General features: G+C 39.0%; 1 protein-coding gene across 1 annotated transcript in view; it reads right to left on the reverse strand.

Annotated features, from left to right (window-relative positions):
- Positions 1 to 21,797, reverse strand: part of FMR1NB (FMR1 neighbor) — a 31,942-nt gene extending 10,145 nt beyond the window's left edge. Inside the window, exons 1-4 of the mRNA XM_060002717.2 lie at positions 21,479 to 21,797; positions 8,626 to 8,745; positions 4,750 to 4,890; positions 3,278 to 3,374 (exon numbers count right to left, since the gene is read on the reverse strand). Coding sequence (XP_059858700.2) covers positions 3,278 to 3,374; positions 4,750 to 4,890; positions 8,626 to 8,745; positions 21,479 to 21,797 — 677 coding nt within the window. The remainder of the gene's footprint in view (positions 1 to 3,277; positions 3,375 to 4,749; positions 4,891 to 8,625; positions 8,746 to 21,478) is intronic.
- Between the last annotated feature and the right edge of the window lie 380 nt (positions 21,798 to 22,177).

The raw sequence follows: 22,177 nt of genomic DNA on the forward strand, positions 1-22,177 counted from the left end.
ATGTGAACCAGTTCAAGCTGGCTTGAGTTTTGTTTACCTGGTTCATACCACACTTGAATATAGAAGTAAACTACAGATTCAGTTACAGATTATTAAAGGGGCAAAGTTCAGCCACTCCTGCTTAGAAATGATAAGCATTTAAGGGATCTATAATAAGGAGACTCCATCTGGATGTAATGAATTCTGTGGGAGGGCCCCCTCCCCACCTAACCCAAATCTTGTCCTCCCTTCAAAAACTCAGCTCAAATAGCACTTCCACCATGGAGCCCACTCTTTCCTCTCCCACTCAGCCTTATCCCCAATGCCTCAGAACTTTTATAAGTTACTGCCACCACTCATTTTAGTCCTTAATTATATTCCATCTTATATTGTTCTTAATATGTCGTGCTTGGGATTTATTTTAAGGTAGACTGAAGCTCCTTAAAACTAGAGCCTATCTCTTAGACATTGCTGCATCCTCCACAATACCTAGCACAAGCAGTGACTGAACATGGTCAACTGGAGAAAGCGTGAATCAGGCATTAAAAAATGAAATGCATTTGTCTCTGGAAAGTGATTATCCTCTTTAGGTAAACTGCTTTCATTCCTCCCCTCTACTCATATTACTTCTCATTTTTCATCCCTCCAACTCTTGCCAGTTGTTAGCTCCTTAGGTTACCTGTAAATAAAAGGCACTGCCCAAACTATAGGAGCTGAGGAATGTCAAAACATCATTTGTTTGGCTTATGACTGAAGGCCAAAATAGAAGAACTACAACAGCTTTTTCCTGAAGGAATGTATATTCAATGTATAGGAAAGGATCCAGCAAGAGGAGCTTAAGAGTATCTTCCAGGGACTTCCCTGGTGGCGCAGTGGTTAAGAATCCGCCTGCCAATGCAGGGGACACGGGTTCGAGCCCTGGTCCGGGAAGATCCCACATGCCGTGGAGCAACTAAGCCCGTGCACCACGACTACTGAGCCTGCGAGCCACAACTACTGAAGCCCACGCGCCTAGAGCCCATGCTCCGCGCAACAAGAGAAGCCACCGCAGTGAGAAGCCCGCGCACCGTGACGAAGAGTAGCCCCCGCTCACTGCAACGAGAGAAAGCCCGCGCGCAGCAACGAACACAACCAACACAGCCAAAAATAAATAATACATAAATAAATAATTTTTCTTTTTAAAAAAGAGTATCTTCCAATGCCTCAAAGGTTCTTCTAACAACGAGGCCCAGATCATGTTACTATAGATATGCATTTCGCTGTGGGCCCCTCTGATTCAGACAAACAACTGTGTTTGGCTTCTTTCTTTTCTTTTTCTAAACCACTACACTTGATTTTACTGCTGCATCTATTTCCCTTTTATGGGATCATTTATTTTACCTACTGTCATTTACTACTGTAACAGTTTATCTAGCTCTTTATTCTTTGAGATGGAGAACAGAAAGTGAGTTAAGGGGATAGCTCTAAAGAGATACCTTGCCCCCAAAAAGGAGGGTTTAGCAGGCTTTGGCCTCCATTTAAACTCCTTGTTTGGTATCAAGGATAGGATCTTTGTTCTAACACAATTATTCTCCTTGCTTCTAAAATCAGCTTACCAGGAAAAGCTGACAGTGCCCCATCCACCCTCAACCATCCACTGTTCCTGGAAATTCAGCTAAGCAGCAAGCTGAAACTGACACCTGCTCTGAGGTTGCAACAAAGAGCTCAGGATGACTGAAGGTACATACCACTCTTACACAAAATAGTAAAGTAAGTAAATAAATAAATAAACTATAGTAAACCAAAATTTATGGCATTCTATATATATACCATTCACATTGTTCAAGTCTCTCAAGCAGTTTGTATTATGTAAAAAGAAGAAAATATGTTCTATTAAAGGATAATCCTCTGGAACTCATTTTAGAGAAAACTCCAGTGTACCTTAGCATCCCCATAAAACTCCTTGGCAGAGGCATAACAGAGGGACCATAACGAAATTATTATAGCAGGCCTATTATAACAGATATTCTAAATTGCATGGCATAATCCTAAGCTACCTATTTCTAGCAAATAGTATTTCATTTTTATTCATGGGTTATTTTTATATGAAATCAAGCTTTGGAGGGAAGACAGAAGGGTCAAAAATTCCACTCCTATTCCCATTCACCTGTGAAAAGAAAGAAAAGAAAGAAGCCTAGGAATAGAGATAACTCACTCATTATAGGAAACTAAGTGAAAACTGAGAAAAGAATTGACAGTCATGCAAACTGGAAAAGCTGAAAGGCTGTGACCCAACGGTGTCTTCAAAATGGTCTGAGAAAGTGATGAAAGCAATGAGAAAGTTTAAATCACTATATGACTGCCTTCCAGGCTAGTCAACTCCATCCACTGTATTTCTTTATTCATTTATTCAACAAAAATATATTAAGCATCCACTATATGTGAGGCATTCTGCTATGAACTGAAACTACAATGATGAGTATGACAAATTCATCAGACTCAAGGAAAAGGTACAAAAAAGAAAAAAAAAGACTTAATGATCTTTATTGAAAATAAGGTAACATGTATAGTCTAAATCTTCTGGTGAAATCTAAATAATTTCTTGGTAACTCAAATATCACCTTCTTATTAACTCAAATAAAAACATCAAAGATGCTTAATCTTCAACAGGCAACTTTTCTTTACCAAAAAGTTTAAGGAGGAACTTGCTCTCAGGGTGTGCTAGTGCCGACCCTGCACTTGCACAAACCTGAGAGTGAGTGCCTCACTCATCCGACCCTAGCCCTGGCCCTGCTCTCTACCTCCACACCCACTCTGTCCCAGCAGGTAGGGAGCTATTTAGAAAAACTTACAAGCATCATGCCAACAGCCCACTGGGATTTTGTATAAGATGCTAATAAGAAATCTGATACAAATTGGCTTGAAGGAAGATCAAGACTTTAAGACCCAATGGTAGGTGACCATCTACTAGATGGAAGCTAACACTTCTGGGAATCCTTCTGATTTGCAGTTAATAACCACTTCCACTCTACATACCCTCAGCTCACTGATTTATTTTTCCTTCCAATTGGGATTTTGTTTGATGAGGGGATGTATAGACTATGCAAGAGGATGTCTTAAATTTATGGAAAAATAAAATAACATGCATTGAAGAAATATTATGGTAACTCAACTTTTAGGTTTTTCCCAAGCTACCTTCTTTTAAACAAAAGGGACCTAAACATAATCCCTGTGCTTTTGGAGCTATGAATAAATGTGTCTACACAGAAATATTCAAGTATACTCAGCAATCAGCAAATAAAAGTTGATGTTTGCCTACCTCCTCTGGCAAAGCAAGTAGCAACAAATGGGCAGACATCCCAGGATGAGAATGCTGATCACACCAAGCCCAAACATCCGGAACATCTGCATAGGCTCTGGTGGTTTAATTATATCCTGTTATTTTTATGACTTAAGCAAGAGAAGCAAATCTGAGCTCTTTCATAGTCTTTATTAAAAAAACTATCAGTTAATAAAGTAAAATAAGGAGGTATTCTTATATGACAGGTAAATATCATTGGTACTCTGTAAGTAGCAGGAGTTCATGAAATGTTCTTGAAATACAACTAAAGGTTACACTTTAAGTATGCTCCCCCCAATGGAAGCCTTAACCAAATGATCCTACTGTTTTTGTTACCAGATTATTACGATTCAGACTATATATATTTCTTCCTATGACCCAAGCATGTTTTTTCCTTGGCCATATGTTATATATCCTACAATACTCAGGAAGTGAATTCCTCTATGAATACTTAACTTGACAAAGGAATTGTTTCTTAAATGTTTACTTCTCAACTATAAAACATTATATTAAATGAGAAATCAAGAATCTGCAGGTGAATAAGTATATTTTATTCTTATATTCATTTGGAAATGCATTCTAATATGATTGGGGAATTGTAAGTCACGGTTCAATTTTTCCCTCTACAAGAACCAAATGTCTCTTCACACATAATATAAAGACTAAACTGATGAATGAATTATAAACACCATGTGACAGTGTTAAAATTGTAATACTATGTTCATGATCAGGTTTCAGTTCCCATTATTAATACTAGATATTCAACAAAGACCTGTAAATTGAATAGGGACTATATTAACCTAAGACACTGTTTTGCATGTGTCCTTTCTGTACCATTTGTTAGTAGTTAATCATATCAAATATGTCCATGAAGGGACCAACTGGTAATATGTCCCCACTATCCAAATGAAGGAGCAAAAAACAGATGGTCTAGTATTCAAAGCATTGTAAAGAAAAAAAATCTTAAGAGAAGAACCTAATTCAAAAACAAAAGAACAAAGAGAGAAACTGACAAACAGACTTAACAGGAAACATTCAAGTTACTGTTACATACTGAGATGCTGAAGAAAAGATAAATGAGAAGAATTCTACTCAGGAAGAAAAGATGGGAAGAGAAAGTAAGCTAAGGCATGCTTGACTGGTATCTTCTCCCAGGCATTGAGGGTTACATCTCACAAAGCCTGGAATCTATGGGACAAGATAGTGACTAAAGCAAAAGAAAAGATGAAACTAATTTCAAACTGCCATAGTCACATCTAAGGACTAAGCAGAAATGGCTCATGAATAGAGGCCTGACCACCTCAGGACTTTCTACAGGTGGTATTGCTCTAGGGCTGGGAGCCTCCTTTCAATGTTAAGCTGAGGGACCCAAATTTAAACTTATGCCATTGTGACCTGTTTATTCAATTTTTAAAAACAGGAATATAATAAATGTAAAAGGATTAACTTACTGTCTCGTAGCGGGGCAAAACAGTTGAATTTACTGGTCTTGGATGACGAATAACAGCATTTGTATCTCAAACATTCACTTTTGCTAAGATCTTGCAGGTGACGGCAAGGCTTTATCTCCTGATTCTCCTGTACAATGCATGCTTTTAGAAACAAAATGCAAGAAAGAGAATTCAGCATGGTTATTAAGTACTTGCCCTAATTAAATAATTACTGCAAGACAAAAGAAAAGAAAAACAAACACTTAAGCTTGTACATTTAAAGAAAAGATTGAATGAAATATACAAATAGTAATAAATGCTGAAAAAATAAGAGTTAAATGAAAAGTTACCACAAAGTTACTTAACATCACACATTTTCAATTCTAGATAAACTGCAGAAAAATATAAATTGTTAACAGATCATTGGTAAGGTAGTTTTTGTTTTTTTGGTTTTTTAAAATTTATTTATTTTTGGCTGCATTGGGTCTTCGTTGCTGCACACGGGCTTTCTCTAGTTGCGGTGAGCTGGGGCTCCTCTTCCTTGCAGTGCGCGGGCTTCTCATTGCGGTGGCTCCTCTTGCTGCGGAGCACGGGCTCTAGGCGCGCGGGCTTCAGTAGCTGTGGCTCGCGGGCCCTAGAGCGCAGGCACAGTAGTTGTGGCGCATGGGCTTAGTTGCTCCGCAGCATGTGGGATCTTCCCGTACCAGGGCTCGAACCCGTGTGCCCTGCACTGGCAGGCAGATTCTTAACCACTGCGCCACCAGGGAAGCCCGGTAAGGTACTTTTAAAATGACTATAAACATAAGCTGATTAGTAGTGATACAAACTTACAGAAAGGGCTAAATAGCTAGAACAGGCCAAATGCCCTTAAAACTAACACCTTGTTAAAAGAATACCACAGATACACTCTCACTCAATTTTACTAAGCTGCAGAAATGCACTGAATCCATCAGTGAGACTGAATGTAAGTAAAATTCACACAGTTTACTGCTAGGGAGTAAAATAAGTAATACTATTGGCATTGACCTACTTTCTGTGAACACTTAATCATATTGGCACTGCAGTATGTTTTAAGATTCTTCCTTTTGGCCTTAAGTTACAACTCTATAATTTTGAATAGGCAATGATTTATGGCATGAATACCAAGATTCATGCAACTGTAAGAAATTCATACATATCTGAATCTGTAAGATTCACAAGCTGAAACAGCTGATTTTTTAAACATCCTGCTTTATATAAAAAACAAGTGACAACTAAAAACGCAGATATCAGATTTTTATTTGAAAAGAAAACCTCTACAGTATGGCTTAAGGCCAGCATAGATTCAGTTCAATCTCCAATACTATCAACAACTACAGACTTAGAAAAGTAATAAATGATGTTTTACGATCACTCTGAAGCACTTCAACATCAGCAAAGAATAATATAATGGTTATAAGTATATTATTACCTCTTGGTATATTTTTATTATATTCCTCTACTTTAAAGACTGGCAATTCCTGAAGCTCAGGTAAGAATAACAACAGCTACCATTCATTAGTCACCTATTTGGGCCAGGTATCTTGCTTTACGCACATTATTTCCAATCTTCACAACAAACTCTCAAAATTAGTTTTACAACCTCCATTTTTAAAATGAAGAAATAAAGGATCGAAGTAACTTGCGCAAGGTCACAAATTTAATGCGTTACCAGTTGGCCTGGATATTCATTTCCCAAACATTTTAGACATGTGAGAGCTTAGCCTACTTTGTTGTTATACTCTAAGCAATCTGTTCTTCAATTCTGCCAGGCCCAGAGTGACTCTCCTCCCCAGGATGGGCTGCATCTAGGATACCATGTTCAGTCCTGGACATCACACACTCAGGGAAGGGTGACAATTGTCAGGCCCTGGTCAGAGATCTGATGGACTTCCTGTGTGCTGAGTTCCTCACTACAGATATTGTTCAAAGACCACTTTCCAGGAATGAAAATCATACAAGAAGAGATTTTAAATCATAGGAGAGACTGGACTAGATGATCTCTAAGGTCCCTTCTAATGCTGGGCTTCTGTTATTTTATACCTAAATTGCATCTGATGGACTTTATGCCAGATACTAAAATTAGCTTTTAGACTCAAATTACTAATTTTGAAGAATAAAAAGGGTAGAACAATTTTTATCAGTTTAAGTGTATGATTTTATCCAAAGGGAGAAGGATTGTGTGACCTCTCAAGCTTCCCTGCCAGTCTGTCTCAAGGTTATCATTTTAATCTGCAAGAGATGAATCTATTACTAACAACAGTCTAATGATGAGAAGACGGTCTTTTTGTTAGTGCTTAAGTGGGAAGAATATTCATTTTTAATTATATAGGGAAGGAAATAAATTGGTTAAAAGTACTTCACATTTTATGAACTTGTAGTTATTCTTTTTCAAGAATACAGTATATAACATTTTATAAATATTTAATCACTGTTGAAAGAGTTGAATCAACCTAGGTATGATATTTCTCTTAAAATAGAACGGTCTGATTGTTTTGGGCAAAAACGTCATCTCATAAATTGATTTTGGCTCAACGTACTGCACCAGGTTGGAGGAGTATTTCAGAAATGCAGATATCTTTTTTTTTTTTTTTTTTTTTTTTTTGCGGTACGCGGGCCTCTCACTGTTGTGGCCTCTCCCGTTGCGGAGCACAGGCTCCGGACGCGCAGGCTCAGCGGCCATGGCTCACAGGCCCAGCCGCTCCGTGGCATGTGGGATCCTCCCGGACCGGGGCAAGAACCCGTGTCCCCTGCATCGGCAGGCGGACTCTCAACCACTGCGCCACCAGGGAAGCCCAGAAATGCAGATATCTTATTCAGACTATTTTTAAAGGTGGCGTCAGTGTTTGTATAATGTACTTATTATAGGTAGCTATGGGACAGTTTACATCTGCTATCTTCTCAAGCTCTAAAGCTTAAATCATCATTTGTTGTTTATGACGAACTCCAGCGCTCACTATTCTTTCAGCTTCACAACATACCACCTTATCAGACTTCTCTTTCTCCAATCGATTTGACCATGGCAGTATTTTTAAATAAATTATTTAAGGAGTTTGTTTATTTTGCTATTCTCATTGGTAGTAGATGTCATAATGCTTGTTTTGAACTGGAAACCTCTTAGAGAAACAAGAAGAGATTTATGCAAAATCACAGAAGAATTCAGTGGTAGAGTCGGAATTAAACAATGGATACAATTTTGTGCTTATATATGTACATCAAATTTTATTAGAATTCTGCATGATTTTTAATAAAAGCTTCATCTTTATAATTCACATATGTCAATTTATTTGAACCTTCTCCTTGAAAGGGCACCACATGCTGTACAAAATGAAATGTGTTTATTTGTGGTTAATCTCAGGGGCCATCATGTGCTTGATAAACACATTATATACAGAATCACAAAAAGACAGAGATGATGTGACTTGAAACCTGAACTTTTTATCATTGAAACAGATGGGAAAACATCTGGTATATTCCATAACATTAGAGCTACACAGTACCCTGATTAATGCCACAGAAGACACTAATTTCACAATACTGGATCAGTGACTAAATTTCAAGCAATGCCATTAAGGTAAATTTTGAAAGGTTTAGAGATTTGTAAAGGAAAAGTATTCTGTAAAGAGTAACAAATATTTATGGAATGACTTAAAATACTGTCTCAGTTCACCTTCGCAATTCTTTGTGGTAAATATTTTCATTTTAAAGATGAAGACATTGAGGTTCAGAGGTTATCTTGCCTAAGGCAAAGGGCAGAATCAGGATTAAAACTCAGGTTTGTCTCACTCCAATGCCAATAGACCACACTGCCTCCTAAACATTTAACTACTGTTTTCAAAACAAGGACATTGGGAGGAATAAAATAAAACAGGAACTTACTTGTTGGAAAGAAAAAACTTAACAGAGTTTCCCCGGCAGCAGTTTCTTCCAGAGGTTGTCCATTAACATTTTCATTGCTCCACAGAATATTTTCAGTTGGAGACACAGAATTCGAGAACCCTTAAGAAAAGTGAAATTATTAATCCCAACATATAAAGTATTTATCATTTTCTTTGACCCTTTAAAAGTAATTACCTGTGCTTAAATTAAATATGGAAAGTCTAAGAGCTAACAGACATTGCATTTAAAACCCATAACAGCTTAGGTACAATTAATAATCAGAATATGTTTTTGCTGTGAAACTGAAAAATGAGTATTAAGTTTAAATAAATTAATTAAAAAATAAATAAATTTCAAAATGCTTAAGCTATAGGCTGACATCCCATTGTTGCACTGTAAACTAATTTACAATAGTGAACTTGCCTGACAATCTTGACATTCGGAGGCCCAATCAACTAACAACATGGAAACAGTATGTATTCCAACTAAGTCAGGCCCCATCACAGAAACTCTTGGCAAATATGTTGGCTTCTTTATTTACGAATAAAAATCAAGGCCTTAGACACTGTAAACCTTCCTTATCCTTTCTCACTACTTCAACACAACTTGCTTTTAGTTTTATTTGCATGATTCCCTCCTATATAAGAGGAGAGGATATCCATCCTCATTCCCATGACATGGATTTGTCCATATCATTAAATATTTTCCAACACTATCTTTAATAATCTTACAGTATCACATTATACGGCTCTATTATAAATGAGTTAATAATTTCCCCCGTACAAAGACATTTAAGTTTTTTACAATTTATTGATATTATGAAGAACACTGCCTAGAAGAACACTCATAGATACAGAGAACAGACTGGTGGCTACCAGAGGTGTGGGGTGGGGTTAGGGGTGGGGTGGGAGAAACGGGTTAAGTGGGTCAAAAGGTACAAACTTTCAGTTATCAATTAAATAAGTCCTGTGGTAATGTAATGCATATTTAAAAGTTGTTAAGAAAGTAAATCTTTTAAAAATATTTATTTATTTATTTATTTATTTATTTATCTGTATGTGGGATCTTCATTGCAGCATGCGGGATCTTTTAGTTGCAGCATGCGGGATCTTTTAGTTGTGGCATGCGGGATCTAGTTCCCTGACCAGGGATCAAACCCAGGCCCCCTGCATTAACCACTGGGCCACCAGGGAAGTCCCAAGATAGTAAATCTTAAAACGTTCTCATCACCAGAAAAAAAAAATTTTGTAACTGTGTATGGTGACAGATGTTAACTAGACTTATTGTGATGATTTCACAATTTACACAAATATCAAATCATTATGTTGTATACCTGAAATTAATATAATGTCAGATGTCAATTATACCTCAATAAAAAAAAGAAAAAGAAAAAATAAAGAACTCTGCAATGCAATGATTTATCACTGTAGCTATATATTTGCAGATATTCATGAAAAATTCCTTAGGATAAATTCTTAAGGAATGGCTCTTGACCTTGGTCACACTACCCTCCAGTAAGGCTGCCCCAAGGTATACATCTACCAGCAGTGAAGGCAAGTGTCAATATTCTTGGACCCTCACCTTTTTTGTTGTTTGTCAGTTTGATGGCCAAACTAATGTTACCCCTTGTTTTAATTTGCACCTTTAGTCATCAGTGAACTGATCTCTTTCATATATTTGTTGTGTAATAGAGAACTTAACCCTTAATCTGCCACATATATTGTAAATATTTTTCAAGGTAGTCAGCTACGTTTGCGTTTTTTATGGTGTTTTAAGAAATTCAAAAGTTTAAAATGTTTTATGTAATCAAATGTATCAGTCTCTTCCTTTACTATTTCTGCCTTTCAGGTCATGTTTTAAATGGCATTGTGGACCTTTTAAAGAATGTCACCTGCCATTACAGTAAACAAAGGATGTAGCTGGCCACATACACCAAGCCATAAGTCACTGAGCCTCCACAGATGGTGCACCCTGAACGGATTCAGGATGGAGAAAAGCAGGATACTGGCCCTAGATAGTTAAGATGCATATCAAGGGAATGATTTCAATAAGCCCAGACTCTTGCATCTTCCCATACACAGAAAAGCGCTAAATTCATTAACTTGAGATGTCTGGTTTTTCTTTAATTAGCAGTAATCTTTTGATCTTTGACTATCTGGGTGTTTTTTTGTTTTTTGTTTTGTTTTTTGCCAAAACTCCTATATCCTGGCTCCTCCCTTACCTCTTTGGAACAGTCCCTCAGAGCTAATCTGAGAGGCTGTTCCCTGGGCTTAAGTCCTCAGAAAGTCTGCCGAATAAAACATAATTCTCAAATTTTAGGTTGTGCATATTTTCAGTCGACAGCATTCTACACTCTAATATTTCCTTCTAACACTTTTATAGTTTCACTTTTTATATTTAAATCTTTAATCCACCTCGAAAATATTTTGGAGTATGTTATGAAGTAGGGACACATGTTTTCCAGTTTTCCTAATACCATTTATTGAATCTATCCTTTCCTACTTATGACATCACCATAATATTCTAAGTCCTTAGTCATAGATTTGTTTCTTGACTCTCTATTCTGTTCCACTAATCTATCTGTTCATGCACCAATACCACTGTTACAATTTACCTTGTATTATCATATGTTTTAATAACTGGATCTGGCAATCTTTTCATTAGTCCTCATTATCAAAATTTTATTCTCAACTCTGAAGAATATTTTAGATGAAACTTAGAATCATTTTGTCAAATCAAAAAATCCTAATAATATTTTTATGGTAATTATGTTCCTTATTTAACAGTCATTCAAAAAACATTTATTGTGTGCCTCATGTACTAGGCATGAATTTACTTAAATATAGACTCATTTGGAGATAACTGATAACAGTACAAAATTATCTCACCCAAGAATCTCACTCATTCAAGTCTCTTTTTATCTCCCTGAGTATAGATTTATAGTTGCATTCATATAGGTCCTGTACCGTTGTTATTACACTTATTTCCATATGTCAAATATATTTTGTTGTTATGTTATGAATATGCTGTCATAAGAATATTCACTTATCATTTTTAAATCTCCTTTATATCAATGATAATATTCTCTTTCTTATTTTAATGAGACCAACTTCCATACATATACACTTGAATGTATATTCTCAGCCTGTAGGGTACTTTAATATGAACTTTATTATATGAATATGAACTTTATTATACATGTTAAATCAAGCTAACTTGTATAATTCAAATGGTCAATATCTTTATTTTTTCTGTCAAGGACTAAAATATATGTATCATAGTCTCCCACTACGACTGTAGATTTGTCCATTTCTACTTGAAGTTCTAAAACCATTTTTTTAATATATTTCAACACTATGCATAAGTATTCATTCATTACAGTTTTATCTTCATTGTGTAGTACATATCTTGACAATAACCCATTTTTTCCTGTTTGTTTTCTCCTAACCCCTACTCGTTCAATAACTATGTATTTAATGCCTACTATATTCGAGGTTTTGGGGATACATCAGTGTACAAATCAGATAAGATCCCTACCCTCATAAAGCTTACAATATAGTAAACAAACAAAAAAGTAAACTAACAAATTAAAAAATTATAAATTGTAATGCATGCTATGAGGAAAGTGGATACCAATACAATATAAGGTAGGGGACCTACTTTAAATAGGGGCTGGCCTCTCTGAGATGATACTTCAGCTTAAAAAAAGAAAAAAGATTAGAAGAAACTGGCCATACAAAGGGCTTGGAAGAGTGCTTCCAGCACAGGGAACAAGAAGGGAGACTAATATTGCCAGCCATACTTTGCCAGGTTAGAAGGCTCACTGCCCTACATTATACAGGAAAGGAGCTACAGTTGGAAGCAGCCTTGACAGGACCTGTGTTCTGTACTGCCATTTGTTCACTCAGTGCCCCCCTCGCACAACTGACTGTTCTTGTCAACACGCCATCTGAAGGAAGTATTGGCTGGCAGTAGCACACAGTGACCTGAGTCTCCACACTAGGTTATCTTCTGCAGGGGGTGTGCTCTCTGGAGTCCCTCTAGGATGGAGATTCATCTCCAACTCAAAGTACCTTAGCCTCTAGACCCTGCCAGACAGGCTTGGCCTTAGCTAAAGTGAAACACGGGTTGCTGCAACTTCTCTCATTAGTGTCTGGCCTGGCCTTCTTTCTATCTTTCAGAAATCCCTCCAAATTTCCAGCATGTCAATAAAGATAGCACCTGGGACTTCCCTGGTGGTCCAGTGGTTAAGACTCCATGCTCCCAATGCAGGGGGGCCCAGGTTCGATCACTGGTCAGGGAACTAGATCCCACACGTGGCAACTAAGAGCCCGCATGCTGCAACTAAAAAGATCCTGCATGCTGCAACAAAGATCCCGCGTGTCGCAACTAAGACCCGGCTCAGCCAAAATAAATAAATAAATAAATAATTTAAAAAATTAACAAAAACAGGATCAAACTACACATTAACTAAAAAAATGTTTTTAAAAATAAAATAAAGATAACACCCTTCTTGGTTCTCTGGGTTTTCAACTATTACAGATCTTTTGGTCACTTCGATGGGTACAAAAGGAGGAGGCAATTAAACATTTACTCAGAAAAGCACCAGCAGCAGCAGCCTGAACCCAAAACCTCCAGCATGTTTAACCTGCTCTCTACCACTGGTTTCTTCCCTACTCTGAAAGACAATTATTTATAAATTAACTTGAGCACTATTTCCCAAAGTGTGGCGTAAGTACCATCAGCATTACATGTGTTGATTTTAGGTGGAACACAGTTGAATACTTATGGATGTATTTAATTTTCGCTATTATTTATTATGAAAAGTGTAGAAAAAATATACATGACACCAAACATCATTTACCATATGGCAAACCTTTATAAAATCCCCTTTGACATTCCTGTTCTTTCATTACTGGAAGCAACTTCCTTTCCTCTCTCCAAAATCTTCCATCAGCCAGTGCCCAGGTCTTTTCAGAGCTTCCTCTTCACCTTATTAAGCTCCAGCCTCTTTCCCCTCCCCCACTGTTATTCATATGCAGAAAAATTCCATCCCCTATGCTTCTAATTTGCATCTGTACACTCATTAAGCTCAGCAAATAAAAGACTAGGAGGCAGCATCCCTAAATGGCAGCAAGAAATGGTAAAGAACCAATTATGTTTCCCTGTCACAAAGAATTTTTATTTTTTAATTTCCCTGTTACCAAAAAAAGACTGAAAACCTAACTACGTTTCAAAGGAAAAAAAAAGACAGACTCAAAGCTGTGGGCTTCATGGGCATGTGACCTATGCAATGTACAGAATGTGGCTCTTAGAACGGTTCCACACTTGGTTTAATGTTCTGCTATCATCTTGAAATTCATAATACATTTTGAACAAGGGACCCCCACATTTTCATTTTGCAAATCATGTTGCCAGTCCTGCTCTGCAGTGAGGTCTCTCAGATGAGGAACTGAATTAAAGGGCGAAGAGACAGAATGTGAACAGTAGCTAACGGTATCAGCTTGAAGAGGATTCTGCTAAGACTTAAGTTGAGGGTCTACCTATGCCGCAGTCTTTTCTGGGCCTTGTGCTCAAATAGACCTGAACTTGCATCTTGGCTCTGCCACATACTGGCTGGTGAACTTGGGCAAATCAGTAAACTTCTCTTTGCCTCAGTTTACTCATCTGCAAAATGGGAATGATATTTATTTTGAAGAATTGTGAGTATTAAATGAAGTCATACACGAACTGCTTAGCACAATGTAAAACAAGTAAATATTTTATCATATATCTTTCATTTTTTTAAATTGTTTCTAATTTTAAATTTAATAACATTACTTCGTTTTCACAATACTTATTTTTATAAATAATTCTCTTAATCACAAATATGACCAGTTTCCCATTTATAACGGTGCTATAATTTCCTTTTAAAATAAATATATTTATTTAAAAAGTGAGGCAATTTAAAGAAAAATATGAATAACTGATAGCATTAAGATAACAAAGAATTGTGAAGGTGTTATACAAATGACTGAGGCAGGAGAAACACCTGTCTAGTGAAATCTCCTCAATTTTTAGACAAGATAACTGAAGCCTAAAGAGGCAAAATGCCTCATCAAAAGTCACACAGCAAGTCAGTGGCAGAATCATGACAACTCAGGTCTCCTAACTTCTAGATCAGGGCTCTTCCAACTACACCACATACACAAATGGTTAAAGCAAGACCAAACTTGGTGCCTAGTGTGGTACAAGGCAGTCAATCAGACCTATCTAGGTGCACTGCCTCATGCACTCCCCCAAATAACAGATAAATGAAGTATTATATAATAATATAGAAACCAGTCACGTGGTTTTTTCCTATGGAGCTAAAGCATTCTGAAAATATTACCTATTAGTCAATCTTTATTTCTCCCTCTCTTTTTTAATCTCCCCAAAAAGGATGTGCAATAAGGGCTGACCCAACAGGTTACAGAGAATTGGTGGAGGAGGTGGGATCAAACTCCTAGTCCTGATCTACTAGTCTCTTCATCCTGTATGCTACTAGTCTATATGCCTTATGCATAAAAGTAACCTTAAAAACAAGGTCTAAAAGACTATACAACCTGGAGCTCTCCCAGAGTTAATTCAGATCCCTCAACTTCAATTCTCCTTGGTGGCATTAAGTCTAAGAGAACTCAGAAGGGTCTATCTAGAAAGAAGGGAAATTTTAGCTCTGGGACCAGATGCCCTGCTTTCACTGCAATACTCCAGGGGCATGGCCAAATTATTTTACCCCTCAGTGTATTAGTTTGCTAGGGTCACTGCAAAAAAGCACCATAAACTGGATGGCTTAAAACAACAGAAATTTATCGCCTCAACAATTCTGGAGGCCAGAAGCCCAAAATCAAGTCCAAAATCAAGATCAACCAATAGGGTTGGTTCCTTCTGAGAACTGTCAGGGAAAGCCTCTCTCCTTGGCTTATAGATGGCTGTTTTCTCCCTGTGTCTATTAGTATAGTCTTTCTACTAACAGTGTCTATCTCTGTGTCCAAATTTCCCCTTTTTATAAGGACACCATTCATACTGGACTAGGGCCCACCTCACTTTAACTTGATTACCCCTATAAAGACCTCATCTCCAAATAAGGTCACATTCTGAAGTGCTAGGGGTTAAACGTCCAACATTTTTTGTTGTGGGGGGGACACAATTCAACCCATAACACAATGAGTTTAGTTACATTAATTAAGTTAAATCATTTTAAATAGAAAATAATATTTAATCCATCCAGTCACATATTACCTCCTGAGAATCTGGGACATCTGACAACATTAAGAATGAATCATGGATTATTTTAGGAGAAAACATGTTAAACCTATATTGGAAAAAGTCCTCATGGAAATAAAGAAATCACACTGAATAACAGTATTCTCCTTTTATAACAGTTCTACTCAAAATAGGAGTAGAAAATGAAGAACTCACGGACTAAGAAAATAACACGTACAATTTATAGTTTTGTTTCTTAAATTATGTTTTCAGAGAATGAAAAAGCTCTCAGTTTGTAAGGTTCTCAGTTTTATTTGTAACTAACATTTACAAATACAGTAAAACTAATTCAGAAATATATTGTATTTTAGATGAACAGTAGGAAAAATAAATATGGATAATTCAAAGTAATATGATTTGTAGATGATCATTTAAAAGGCATCTTAAAATGTTTTTCAAAGAGTAGGAATAATATTTTTCTAACTTATTTAAAATAGTTGATAAAAGAATGCATAACATATACTTTATTCAACACTGAATTTCATCCCCAAGCAGCTGAGACACAGTGTATAGTGGTCTCTGTTCATTTTACTTAACAATGCCTCTGCCCAATTTTTGCTTCCTTCTTTGACTGTGGGAGGACCTTGGCTGAGGAGATGGAAGGCCTCTGGGTATGGCAGGGACAGAGAAGTCATTGAGATTAGAGGTGGGGATGATGGAAAGTCTTTGGGCTTGAAGCTGGAGCTTGAGGGAGGGAGGGAGGGAGGAATACTATGGGAGAGCCAAGTCCTTTATGCGGAGGAGGAGATAGAATACCACTGTGAGGGGACTGGGAGGGAGGGCAGGCCAAGGGAGGTAAGGTAGAGAAGGCCCTTTTTTTGAGAAGGCTATCTTGGAGCTAAGGAGAGAAGGCTGTGGGGAAAGAAAAAGTATTTGAGTGGGGGGGGGCAAGAAAGATCTGGAGGAGGTGGGAAAGACTTTGAGTGAGGAAAGTGAGGCAGCAAGAGCATTGAGTAGAAGGAGGAAAAGAAGACTTCTGAGGAAGGAGAGAGTTAGCTTTGGGTAGTGAGGGAAGAGAAACCTGTTAGTGGGGAGAACGGGGGGCCTTTGGAGGGCTGAAACAGGCATCTGAGAGGGGGTGAGCAAAGGTCTCAAGGAGGGTAAATAAGAAGGGAAGGGAAGGATTTTGACTGAGGAAGAGAAGGCCTCTGTGAAGGTAGGTTAGAGAAAGGACAATGTGACATAAGAGAATGAAGGCATTTTAAAAGGGACGTGAGGGGGACTTCCCTGGTTGTGCAGTGGTTAAGACTCCACGTTCCCAATGCAGGGGGCCCAGGTTTGATCCTTGGTCCTGGAACTAAATCTCACATGCATGCCACAACTAAGAGTTCACATGCCACAACTAAGGAGCCAGTGAGCCGCAACTAAGGAGCCCGCCTGCCACAACTAAGGAGACTGCAAGCCACAACTAAGGAGCCCGCCTGCCTCAACTAAGACCCGACACAACCAAATAAACGAATAAATAAATAAATAAAAGGGAGGTGAGGGAGTGAAGACCTTGAGTGAGGGGAGTAAAGGGCTTTGTGAAATAAGGAAGAAAGGCTTTTGAGTGACGGGAGAGAAGGCCTGTAAGGTGAGCAAAGGAAAGTTGTTGTGGGGACGTGAAGAATTAAAGGAACTTGACTGAAAGTTAAGAAGAACTTTTAGAGTGGTGATGAAGAAGGGAAAGCATTTCTGAGAGTAAGAGAGGAAAGGGATTTGTGAAGTGAGGTGACAGACAGAAGGTCTTTGTGAGCACAGGTAAAGGAGATAAGTTCTTTGAGTAAGGAGGTGAGGGAGTTTAGTACTCTGTGAGGAGAGGGAATTTCCTACTTTGTGAAAGGACTGGAAGGAAGGAGGTCTTTCAGGGGAACAAGTGAAGAAGGGAAGTCATTTGTGAGGGTAGAGGAGGCAGGGAAGGCAACCATGAAAGAAGAGAAGGCCTCTGTGAGAGGAATTGAGCAAGGAAAGTCCTTGAGAAGGGAGGTGATGGGGAAACGAATTTGAGAGGTGAGGTAAGGAGGGTTAGTAAGGTGAGGTTAGAGGTGGAAGAGCTTTAAGAGAGGAGGTGATGGAGGTCAGCACTTTGAGTGGTGCGGTGAGGGAGATTAGTACTATGTGATGGGAGACAATGAAAAAGCCTTAGGAGAAATGAGGGATGGAAGTCATTCATGAGGGAAAGAAAGGCATTTGTGTAAGTTGGTGAGGGGATTTAGTAGTTTGTGAAAGGAGGCTAGGGAAGGAAGACCTTTCAGAGAAGACCTAGTATAAGTAAAGAGACTGAAACAGTAATCAAAACCTCCCTGAAAAGAAAAGTCCAGGAGCAGATGGCTTCATTGGTGATTTCTACCAAATATTTAAAGAAGAATGAACACCAATCCTTCTTAAACTCTTCCAAAAAATAGAAGATGGAACACTTCTTAACTCATTCTACGATGTCAGCATTAATCTGATACCAAAGCCAGACAAAGATACTGCAAGAAAACTACAAACCAATACCACATATGAATACAGATACAAAATACTGGCAAACCAAATGCAACAGCATATTAAAAAGAATATACAAAATGATCAAGTGGGGTTTATCCCAGGAATCCAAGGATGGTTCAACCTAAGAAAATCAATGGAACACACCACATTTATAGAATGAAGGAAAAAAACTCACATGATCATCTCAATTGGTGCAGAGAAAGTATTTGGCAAAATCCAACACCTTTTATGATAAAATCACTCACTCAACTATGAATAGAAGGGATTTTCCTCAATAGATAAGAAGCATTTATGAAAAATCAACAGCTAACATCATAATCAATAGTGAAAGGCTGAAAGCTTTCTTTCTAAGATCAGGAGCAAAATAAGGATGCCCACTTTTACCACTTTTATTCAACATTGTATTGGAAGTTCTAGCCAGAGCAATTAGAACATAAAATGAAATAAAAGGCATCCAAAATGTAAAGGAAAAATACAACTATCTATTCACAGATCAAATAATTATATATGCAGAATATTTTTTACAGTTCACAAAAAAACCTACTAGAGCTAATAAATTCAGCAAAGCTGTAGGGTACAAGATCAACACACAAAAAGCAGTTGTGCGGGCTTCCCTGGTGGCGCAGTGGTTGAGAGTCCGCCGGCCGATGCAGGGGACAGGGGTTCGTGCCCCGGTCCGGGAAGATCCCACATGCCACGGAGCGGCTGGGCCTGTGAGCCGTGGCCACTGAGCCTGCGCGTCCGGAGCCTGTGCTCCGCAACGGGAGAGGCCACAACAGTGAGAGGCCCACACACCGCAAAAAAAAAAAAAAAAAAAAAAAGCAGTTGTGCTTCTATATACCAGCAATAAACATTCCAAAAAGGAAATTAAGAAAACAATGCCATTTACAATAGCATCCAAAAGAATAAAATTTCTAGTAATAAATTTAACCAAGGAGGTTAAAGACTTGTACAATGAATACTACAAAACATTGCTGAAATAAATTAAAGAAGATAGAAATAAATGGGAAGACATGCCATGTTCATGGATTGAAAGACTTAACATTCTTAAGATGGCAGTACTGACCAACATGATCTACAGATTCAATACAATCTCTATAGGGACTTCCCTGGTGGCCCAGTGGCTAAGACGCCGCGCTCCCGATGCAGGGGGCCCGGGTTCAACCCCTGGTCAGGGAACTAGATCTCACATGCCACAACTAAGAGTTTGCATGCCACAACTAAAACAATTAAAAAAACCCTCTCATGCTGCAACTGAAGATCCCGCACGTAGCAACGAAGACCCAGCACAAACAAACAAACAAATAAATAAATAGAAAAGTGCTTTAAAAAAATACAATCTCTATCGAAACTCCAGGGGCCTTTTTGCATAAATGGAAAAGCTAGTCCTCAAATTTATGTGGAACTGCAAGAGGCCTTGAATATTCAAAACAATATGAGTAAGGAACAAAACTGGAGGAATCACATGTCCCAATTTTTCAACTTTCTACAAAGCTATAGTAATCAAAAGAGTATGGTACTAGCATAGGGATGATCACACAGACCAACAGAACTTAGAGTCCATGAATAAACCCATAGGTCTATGGTCAACTGCTTTTCAACAAGGGTGCCAAGACTATTAAATGGGGAATGAGTAGTCTTTTCAACAAATGGTACTGAAATAACTGGATATTCACATGCAAAAGAATGACGTTAGACCCCTAACATATGCCATAAAGAAAAATTAATACAAAGTGGGTCAACAACCTAAATATAAGGACTAAAATCATAAAACCCTTAAAAGAAAACCTAGGCATAAATCTTCATGACTTTGCATTTGGCAATGGATTCTTAGATATGACATGAAAAGCACAAGTGTCAAAATTTTTTAAAAAAAAAAACAGATAAAATTGGACTTTCTCAAAATTGAAAACTTTTGTGCATCAAAAAGCTATCAAGAAAGTGAAAAGAAAACCTACAGAATGAGAGAAAATATTTACAAATCACATATCCAGAGTATATGAAGAACTCTTACAATTCAATAACAAAACCACAAACAATCCAGTTTAAAATGGTCAAATGATTTGAATAGATATTTCTGCAAAGAACATATACAAATATCCAGAAGCACATGAAAAGATGCTCTACATCATTAGTCACTACAGAAATACTAATGAAAACCACAATACAATACCACTTCACTCACACTAGGATGGTGATAATCAAAAAGAGGGGGTGGTAACAAACACTGGTGAAATGGAGCCCCTCATACACTGTCAGTGGGAATATAAAATGGCTCAACCACTCTGGAAAAGTCTGGGACTTCCTCAAACAGTTCAACATGGAATCCCCATACGTCCCAGCAATTCCACTCCTAGGTACATGCCGAAGAGAACTGAAAACATACTGACACAAAAACCTGTACATGAACATTCATAACAATATTATAGCCAACAACTGGAAACAGCCCAAATGCCCAGCAATCTGATCAATGGATAAACAAAATGCAGTATATTCATACCACAGAACAGTATTCGGTGGTAAAAACGAATGAAGTACCAATACATATACAACATGCCCAACTCCCGAAACCATTATGCCAAGTAGAATAAGCCAGACACAAGGAAGGACAAATATTCTCTGTTCCCATTTATAGGAAATGTCCAGAACAAATCCACAGAGACAGAAGTAGACTGGTGGGGGCCAGGGGCTGGGAAATGAGGAGTAACTGCATTCTCAGTGGGTGTGGGTTTGAATTCGGGGTGATGAATGAGATAGAGGTGGTGGCTGCTCAACGTTTAAATATCTAAACGCCACCGAATTGTTCACAACCAAACAGTTAATTTTAGGTTCCGAGAATTTCACCTCCGTTTTTTAAAAAATGGCGGGAGGTGAGGGGGTAGGGTTTTGTGAGGACAAGTGGGGAGGAAGGGAGGGAAGGGGCTTCTGAAAGGAGATAAGGAGGGAAGCTGTTTGTCGTCGGACGGACGGGAGGGCAGACGCAGCGGGAGAGACGGATGGCCTTCGTGCTACCGCGCAGAGCCCCGCCCTTCGGCGCCCTCCCCTCACCCTCCCGTCCCCCTGAGGGGCCCTCGCCCGGTGTACCCCGGGTGGCACTCACTGGCACTCAGGTAGCAGTAGAACAGCAGCATGAGCAGGGCGCAGACGCCAAACAAGAGCAGCCGGGAGTGTTTGCAGGCCCACACCTTCACCAGAGAGTAGCAGGCCTGGATGCCGCACAGAAACGCCCACGGGCCCGGCTTAGGCCTGTCCGCCATGATGGCCTGGTCCTCGGGGGCACTGCCGCTAGTGGACGACACCATCTCCGTGTTCTTCTCTTGGTTCCCCGCCTGACAACTGCTCTGCTTGCGGCGCGCCGCCCGCAACGCCCGAGTCTTCGGCCGTCTCCTCCCCCGCGACAACTGCCCCTTGGAAGGCATGCCTCAGAGGGCCCGGTAAGCTGAGACGCGGCCGCCCCGTCCGCTGCCCATTACCCAGAAGCCCCCAGGGCGGTGACGCTTACGTGATACCCCCGGCAGCACGTGCGGCCGTCGTGCCGGGCCCAGGCCTCGCCCCTTCGTAATGGCCGGCTTTAGTGGCTTGTGCGCATGCACCGCTCAAGGCCTGCCCCTTCTAGGGTTTGTCAAACGTTGTCGAATGAATGAACGGGGCTCCCAAGGCCTGAGCCAGTAGCGGGACTGCTTGTCACCCATCAACTAAATGGCCTGGCTGGAGTCATACTCCAGCCCTGGCTGCTAATTCCTCCTCAAATTCAGTCCTCTGGCACCACTATAGCCTCTACGGTCACCACAGGCAATCA

This window comes from Delphinus delphis, chromosome X, assembly GCF_949987515.2.
Source record: "Delphinus delphis chromosome X, mDelDel1.2, whole genome shotgun sequence".
NCBI classification, from domain to species: Eukaryota; Metazoa; Chordata; class Mammalia; order Artiodactyla; family Delphinidae; genus Delphinus; species Delphinus delphis.